General features: G+C 34.6%; 1 protein-coding gene across 1 annotated transcript in view; it reads left to right on the top strand.

The window, feature by feature from the left end:
• LOC111397943 (uncharacterized mitochondrial protein AtMg00810-like) overlaps positions 1–298 on the top strand; it is a 7,986-nt gene extending 7,688 nt beyond the window's left edge. The window contains exon 5 of the mRNA XM_023024906.1: positions 191–298. Coding sequence (XP_022880674.1) covers positions 191–298 — 108 coding nt within the window. The remainder of the gene's footprint in view (positions 1–190) is intronic.
• The last annotated feature ends 9,244 nt before the right edge of the window (positions 299–9,542 follow it).

Here is a 9,542-nt window from a genome sequence, read left to right as displayed (position 1 = left end):
CATATCCAATATAAAATATCAATTTTGAATAAAATAAAGTGTTGCTACTAAAAAACGTCTATAGTCATAAGTAGAAATCACAATAGACCAAAATAACATTAAAGATTATGTTTCGGATTCAGTAAATAAATAGAACTATGAACCTCGTATTAGTTAAGGCTCACATATGGACCAAAATAACTTTTCTCAGGCATCATTCTCTAGAAAAGACCCTGAAGTCAGTTGGGATTCGAATGGAACCGAAAATATACTGTTGCCTTCCAGTATGACCATTCTTAATGACAATAGAGCCCGATAACGGAATCAGCGCCTGCAGTAAATAGCCATGATTGCCTTGGATGGAACCTGCAGCCCAAAACTCCTGTAAAGATCACAATTAAGCATCCAGGTTAGATATCTCCATATTGAGCTTGAATTACGGAAGTTGAGAGAACACAAGAGGTAAATTATAAAGCTGATGGTGGTGTTGAAAGGTACAAAGCAAGGCTTGTGGCAAAATGATATACATAGCAGGAGGGGTTGGACTATCATTAGACATTTTCACCTGTAGCAAAGATGGTGACAGTTAGAACCTTACTAGCTATTGCGACTGTGAGAGGATGGCATTTATATCAATTTGATGTAAATAATGCCTTTCCACATAGGGATCTGGATGAAGAAGTGTACATGAAGATGCCTCCTGGCCATTCTGATTGAGGGAATTCAAAAGTGTGCAGGTTGTTGAAGAGCTTGTATGGGCTCAAACAAGCATCCCGACAATGGTACTCCAAGCTTTCAACCTTCGTTATTGAACAAGGATTAACACAATCTAAAGCTGACTACAGTCTATTTACAAAGTCCACTGAGAGTTCTTTCACTGCCATTCTCGTCTGTGTAGATGACATAATTGTGGCCAGTAGTGATGTAAACAACATTAGCTCTCTCAAAGCCCTACTTGATAGGGGATTCAAGATCAAAGATTTGGGGACATTGAAATATTTTTTGGGAATAGAAGTGGCAAGGTCTGGTAAAGGAATTCATATTTGCCAACGAAAGTATGCTTTGGACATACTATGTATAGAAGACTTGTTGGAAGACTGTTGGATCAGAATGTGAGAATTTCAAAGACGGATGGAGATCCTTTCCCTAATCCCACTATGTATGGAAGACTTTTTAGGAGACTGTTGTACTTAATCATTAGTAGACCAAATCTTTCATACTCAGTACAATTATTAAGCCAATTCACGAGTTCCCCTGGCACTTCCCGTCTGAGTGCTGCTAATAAAGTGTTGAGGTACATTAAAGGAGCTCCAGGATTGCTATTTCCTATTGATTCAGATTTACAGCTTAATGCTTATAGCAATTCAGACTGGGGAGCTTGTCCAGACAGACGAAGGAGTGTAACAGGATATTGCATGATGCTTGGAAGATTCTTGATATCTTGGAAATCAAAAAAACAAAGCATAGTATCCAGGTCTCCAGCAGAAGCAGAATACAGGGCAATGGCAAATGTATGCTGTAAACTCACTTGGCTTAGGTACTTGTTTCAAGACTTAAGAATCAAACACCCACAGGCTGCTAACCTCTTCTGTGACAACAAATCTGCTCTCCACATAGCGGCCAACCCAATCTTCCATGAAAGAACTAAATACATCGAGTTGGATTGCCATTTGATACGGGACAAAATTCAAGAAGGAAGCATAATAGCTAAACATCTTAGTAGCAGATTTCAGGTTGCTGACATTTTAACAAAATCACTAAACTCTTGTCAGTTTTATCATCACTTGAACAAGATAGGAGTTGTTAACATCTACTCTCCATTTTGCGCGAGGGGTGTTGAAATATGGAACACAAATGATGCATAATCAGCTGCATCGAGCTGATAATCAGGAGCATGATGATGGAGGGTGGAAACGTCAAATTGAGGTTCTATTTCAAAACAACGTAATTTTCGTTTCTTTTTTTTATTTTTATTTTTTGTTTACTTTAGATAACTTATTAATGGGTTAGAATATATATATTTTTTTTTTACTTATTCTGATTCATTTTTGTTTCCTAGATGATGAATGACGATGGACAGAGAATGAGAAAAAGAAGATTTACCTTTACTTGTGCGGTAAAAATTAAATCATGTTTGCTTTGGCTTTTGCATGCTGTCGAGGTTTATTTGTTGGACAACTTTGTTGATGTTGGGATTAAGTTCAGTGTTAAATAAAGAGAATTTAATTTCAAGGGGGGTGACAACTTATTGTTGAAATTCGTATCCATCCTTTCGATAGCTCTCGCTTTAAATTATATATATATATATATAAGCATATCAAAGTATTGATTGCAAAATTGTTTAAAATATTTTAAATTTGTCATTTATTTTGCTCAAAATAATTTTACAATATCTCTGCATATATTTACTAATTCTGAAACTTTGTCTCTGCATTGTATAATTTACAATTAAATTTTGTTTGTGTGGAGACTAGGCAATCTAATTCAGAAATTTTGCCTTATTTGTGTTATTTCCTCATTGCAGTAAGAGAGAGGTGAATAAAAAGGTTTTGAATGTCCCTCCATAGAAAGAAAGGTAATTTTTTTATTCATTTCTTCTTCTTCTTTTATATATTTTCAAATTTTTTCAATGTCTTATGATTACTTTCGTATTCATAGTGATGGCAACGGGGTGGGTTCGGGACGGGCGGGCCCCATTTCTCCCACCCCACGCCCCGCCCCGTCTAGCGGGCGGGTCGGGGCAGTTTTCTTACCCTGTTTAATTTTTTTTTTAATTCCGAATTCAATAAAATACATATAAAATTCAAGCTGACAAAGTTAATATCCAAAATAAACACTACAAATTTTAAATATAATGGTCGCTATTGGTACACAACATTGATTATTAGAATGAACAAGATTGTTTGTATTTTTTCTTTTGATATTGTCACAAAAGTTGTAACCCTACACACTTTATTTTATTATAATATATAGATTTTTAAATTTGTTCAGTTGCACATGTTATATCTTTTTATATTTATTTTTATCAATATAATATCAATTTGATAAAGTAGTATAATAGTATATATAAATTAGTCAAGTTTGATAAGACTTGTACAATTGAGAATACTAGAAAATATGTTACATCTTTCTATTTGAAACAAGTTGAACCCTAACTTTAATAATAATAAAAAAAAAAAAATTCACGGGGCGTGTTCGGGGCTGGGCGGCGCGCCCCTCGACGGGGCAACCATTTATGCTCCGACCCGCCCCGCGACGGGGCGAGTTGTTTTTGCCCCATTCGGGGCGAGACGACACCGGGTTGGGGTAAATTGCTATCACTATGTATTCATTGGAAGGTTGTAACATTCAGACTGTCACCTCTAGGCACTTAGTTTGTAAAATAGCTATTATGTTTCCTTGTTCAGAATTCTATAATTTTTTTTTTTTATCTCCCTCTACCGATCGTTCCAAAAATATCCAACAAATTGACGCATAATTGAGACGACTACCTTATATCCAATCTTTAAACCTTCAATTTATTCTTCTGCCACATATTTTGTTGTTGAATCTTGATTTTATATTTTATATGTTTGCTAGGTTTTAACAAATCACTCCCAAAATACGGTAAAATCTCGAACGATCTTGTAGTTTGGTGACCTCAGGTATGTTGCTTTGTATTTTCTTTTTTTTTTGATGAATCTTCGAGTTGTTTCTTTCTTCTTCTTTTTCTTCATTTTTTTTTTTTTTAGATTTTAACAAAATACCTCTTTATTTATACTTTCCAATTGAGGATTAGAGTTTTGAATTATAAGGAGGAGAACATTTTATGTAGTCAAATTGGAGGTCCATCCTATATGATCCTGAATTTCTAAGTACATATAACTAATTTAAAAATTCCTAAAAGTGGGGAAATGCAAAAAATATTTTTCGACATTGCGTATATTGTAATATTCCAGATTTGCATTTGATTCAAAATTATATCCATATCTACTATGTTCCTGATTTACTTTAAAACTTTAGTGCATTACTCATATAAGGAAACTTGTTAGTTTGACATTCTTGCATTACTCATGAGGACAAACTCTTGAAATCTTCGATAAATATGATACCTGTTAACACTGGCAATTTTCAATTTAGCCTTGGATTCATCATATAAAATTTAACTTATTTGGTTTCCCATCAAAAGTTAATGCTGAATCTTTTTAACTTTTCAATTATTTAAATTTCTTTACACAAGCATTTATGTTTTTTTAGGTATTAGAGCTTGAATAATTAAACATACATAAACTCATATATTTGAGGCTGATGCAATAAATACCTTTTTCAGTTATTTTCATTTCTTACAATTACCGGTTGCTCTTTTGAACTTGATATTTCAGTTATTGCAAATTGGCCATATATTCAAGATTAAGTTGAAAATTTATTTAGGATGAAATGAAAGATTCAAGCCATAAAATTCAACCGAAAGTTCTGTTTTGATTATAGCTTATGTTTAAATTGATAGATAATTTGTTATTTTTTAAATTAAAATGTAAGAAACCATGGATTACAACAATCATGATGACAAGGGAAATTGTGTCGGTATTTCATCGTTGTAATGAAGAAATTTGTGAAGCTTGAGAAATTAGACTTCGTATTTGGGTTTGATCTCTAACTTTTTGAGCAAAAATCTCTAGGTATGAAATTTGTTATTTTCCTTCCACGCTATTAAATAGATCCACTTACTGTTGAGTAGTTATGTAGAGATCCAAATATGAAAGAAATATTTCCACGAAACAGTGTGATTTTGACCGTTTGTCTTGTAGAGCTCGTAATTGTGACTTCAAAACTCATATAGACTTTTCCAGTTATAACTCCCAGTGATTACTGTAGAGTTTAAAGTGTAGTATATAAAAGATTATTACAACTATAATGCGGAATAATAAACTCTCAAATTGTAAAATCGAACAAAAAAACGACTCAAAGCTTCTTCAACACCACCAATGAAGTGTTCTTGATGTTGAGCTCAGATTTGTGCCACACCGGATCATGCACCGTCGTCCACGAAAATGGCAATGGATATACCGAGAAAAGATCCGCCGGAAGCTACCAAGAATTTCGTCGGAGTTATGGAAAGCTCCCACTTGGTTACCTCTCTATGCTCTCTCTCAAATATTATGCCAAGTTCAAGTATGAGAGAATGAAGAGGTCTTGTAATTATAGAGCCAATTCATTTGAATTCAAAATTCAAATATTGTAATATGGTCAAGAGAGTGATAACACTGGTATAGGTAATTGACCACAAAATTAAATCCAACTATTGCATTGGTTGGATTTAATCTGTGGTCTATATTACTCCATAAGAAGCACAATCTAAGTCACATTCTCCAGACCAATCAACTTGCACCAATAATATGATGTGATCCACCTTACAAATCTTCACCATGGATCACATAACATCCATCGCCAAATTTCGCGGTTACAAATGATATTCATTAGTGTGGTCTTATTTTTATCATCATCGCTCACTCCAACTTAGTACCTGCACAACAATTAACCATTGTCAATACTTAGTATTGATAAACATTTGTTGAACTTACCAACCGCAAGTACTTTTGTTTCAACATCTGCAGGGTTATCATCAGTTGCAATTTTAAGCAAAATAAAATCACCAGAGGCTAATTTCTCCCTAATGAAGTGATACTTCACCTCAATATGCTTAGTACGTTCATGATAAACATGATTTTTACGCAATATCAATGAACTTTGACTATCAGTAAAAATTATCGCATTATCATTCAGGAAGTTTAATTTACATAGAACGCCTTTCAGCCACATGCATTCATTTACAGCTTCATTTAATACAATATATTTTGCTTCAGTGCTGGAGAGTGTAACTATAGGTTGCAACTGTGATTTCCAAGTGATACAATTATCACCTAAAGTGAAGAAATAAGAAGTGGTAGATTTCCTCTGATCTTTATCCCCCGCAAAGTCAGAATCTACATATCCTTTAAGTTCTGATTTGTTACTTCTTCTTTCAAACACTAATCCCCTTTTCAAAGATCCAGCTAGGTATCTTAATAGCCATTTAAGTGCAGTCCAATGTGGCTTACCTAGGTTAGACATAAATCTACTCAAGAAACTAACTGTATACGCAAGGCTCGGTCTTGTGGTAATCATAGAATACATTACAAACCCAATGACATTAGCATAGGGAACATTACTCATTTCATGCATTTCTTCTTCAGTTTTAGGGCATTATGCAGATGATAAGTTCGTGTGTGCAGCTAATGGTATATTGACACACTTAGCAAATTTCATACCAAATTTAGTTATCACTTTATCCAAATAAGACTCTTGATTAATAATCATCCTATTATCAACCCTATTCCTTTTAATAACCATGCCAAGGATTTTTCTTGCATCTCCTAAGTCTTTCATGTCAAATTTTGATTTTAAAAGGTTTTTCATCTTTATGATTTCAGCTTTACTAGGACTAGTAAACAACATGTCATCCACATATAACAATAAATAAACTTCACACCCTATTTTAGAGTTAATAAAATATAGACATGCATCAAATTCACTCCTCTTGAAACCAATTTTAAGCATATAAGCATCAAATCTCTTATACCATTGTCTAGGACTCTACTTAAGACCATATAAGGACTTTCTAAGCAAATACACAAGTTCTGATTTTTCCTTCACCTGGAACCCTTGAGGTTAAGACATGTAAATCAATTAATCTAACTCCCCATGAAGAAAAGTCATCTTAACATCTAGTTGCTCCAACTCCCAATCATACTGGACAACTAAGGCTAAGACTAACCTGATAGTTTTATACTTAATAACCGATGAGAATATCTCATTATAGTCTATCCCTTCTCTCTGAGTAAATCCCTTCGCAACCAACCTGGCTTTGTATGTTAAAGGGTCTTTAGGTCCTACTCCTTCTTTTAACTTTTAGATCCATTACGATGGACTATCTTTTGATTCTTTGATTTTTCAACCAACTTCCAAGTCTCATTTTTGTATAGAGACTAGATCTCCTCTCTCATTGCCTTTTTCCAATTTTCAGAATTTTCACAGTTAACGGCTTCCTCAAATGAAGTCGGTTCAACTGACTCCAAGGCTTCACCTGAAACTATGACAAATTCCATCAAATTTGAAGAGATGTATTTCAAATTGGGCTTCATTTGTCTTCTCTCTCTATCCTTCACTAATTGGTAATCATCCAAATTAGTGCCTACAGATGTTTCTTGATTAGGGACAACAGTTTCAGGAATTTCAAGTTCAGGTTGTTCTATCACTGCTTCTTGATCAGATTCTTCTTGAGGTTGGATTTCACTATCCTCTAGATTATCTCATAATCTCTTCGCCTCAAATTCCATCTTTTTTCCAGTAGAAGATTCTCCTTTCTCAGTTTGTTTGTTCTGAGTTACTAGGGTTTTAAGACAAGGCATATCAAGTTTATTGAACTTTACATCTCTACTGTTAATAATCTTAATGCCCTTTACACCTAAAACCCATAGTCTATATCCTTTTACTCCCTCTAGATAACCTAAAATGACACACTTAGTAGCCCTAGGGTCCAATTTGCCCTCAACCTGATGTGCATAAGCTACACAACCAAACACTCTAATATGTGACAAATCTGGGGGTTTTCTAGACCACAACTCTTGAGGAGTCTTGAAGTTAACAGAACTAGAAAGTGACCTATTTATTAAATAGGCAACAGTGCACATGGCTTCACCCCCAGAAACCTTTAGACAACCCAAAATTAATCATCATACATCTGACTTTATCCATTAAAATCCGATTCATTCTCTCCGCTACCCCATTTTGTTAAGGTGTATGTCTTACAGTCCTGTGCCTCATTATACCCTTTCCCTTGTAAAAATTATCAAATTCGAAGTTGCAAAATTCTAAACCATTATCCATCCTAAGAGTTTTCACACCTTTTCCCATTTGATTTTCAACTAAGGCAAGCTAAGACTTAAACTTACTAAAAGTTTCAGATTTGGATTTGAGGAGATATACCCAAACTTTCCTCGAGTGATCATCAACAATGGATAGAAAAAATCTATTTCCTCCATGTGTGGGGTGTTTTTCAAGACCCCACAAATCTGCATGAATGTAGTACAATGGTCTCTTAGTGCTGTGTTCACCTATCCCAAAGCTAGGGTTTTACCTTGAAGGACATATAATCCATTCTTCTTGGGACCTTTCATAACCACTAGAGATCCTTTACAAATCTTTAAAGTACCAGCATGAGATTTGAACTCATGACCTTCTTCTTTTAGAGTGCCTAAGGAAATGAGATTCCTTGCTAAGCCCGGGACATACCTAACATCTCTAAGGGGTCTGATAATACCATCATGCATTCTAATAGCAATATCACATACTCCTTCTACATTGTGTGTACGATCATCCCCTAAGTATACTTTTCTAGGATTCACATCTCTATAGTTATAGAACCAAGATTTAACAAGACACATATGAACAGTAGCACTTGAGTCTAATACCCACTCAGTGTCAAAATCATTATTAGAAACATTCATGACATGTATGTTATCTCGAGCACCATTTAACTCGGTGTCAAAATCTCCTGACACGGTCATAACATGTAGGAAATCAAGGAAATCACTTACAGCAACTAAGTTCTGATCATCATTGTGCTACAGTCTTTGTTTCTTTTTAAGGTCATTACAGTCTTTCTTGAAGTGTCATAACTTGCCACAATGGAAGCATTTCTTACCACTCTTATCTCTAGACTTAGACCTACCCTTCGATTTTCCTTTGCCCTTCTTACTTTGAAAATGGTTCTCTCTCGTCTCATTTTTCCATCTAGCAAACAAACTCTCTTCTCTCGAGCTACCCCTCGACTCTTTCTTAAGCTCTAGCTCCCTAGCCCTCAAAGCATCAGTCACAATATCTTGGGTCAAAGTATCTCTAGCATACGTGATAGCATTCCTAACATCTCTATAAGATTCGGGCGTAGCATTTAAAAGTATAACTGCTAGATACTCATCATCAAATTTCTTGTCGTTTGGGCCAAACACTTGAAGAGTCTGTTAAAGTCACTCAAATTTGATTCAAGATCATTCTTCGGGTCCAGCTTAAAACTAAATAGTTTTTGAAGCAAATGTATTTTGTTTGGAAGAGATTTTTCCAAAAAAAGCTGGTCAAGTGCTTCCCACAAGTCTTTGGCAGTCTTATGTTGTTCAACTTGTCCTAACACATCATTAGATAAATGCAATATAATCAAACTATATGCAATTTCATTATCTCAGTAATTTCATCCGGTTTAGCTTTTAATGCATATTTTTCCGGGTTGTCAAGAGCTTTAGAAACCTTTTGTTGAATTAAAAAAACTTTCATTTTTTGCTTCCAAATGGAATAATCTCCCTTACCATTGAATTGTTCCAATTCAACTCGAGAGGCCATATTCGCAAAATAATGTTTTCGAAAAAAGTTTTACTTAGCCAATTTACCCACATACAAATGCAAGCTCAAACCAATTTATGTATAAATTACTTTCTAAGATGACATAAATGATGATATCATAACAAGTAACACATAACCAATATCACAAGAGT

This window comes from Olea europaea, chromosome 7 (assembly GCF_002742605.1).
Source record: "Olea europaea var. sylvestris chromosome 7, O_europaea_v1, whole genome shotgun sequence".
NCBI lineage: Eukaryota > Viridiplantae > Streptophyta > Magnoliopsida > Lamiales > Oleaceae > Olea > Olea europaea.
The sequence above is the reverse complement of the archived record's forward strand: the minus strand, read 5'-3'. Positions and strand labels throughout refer to the sequence as shown.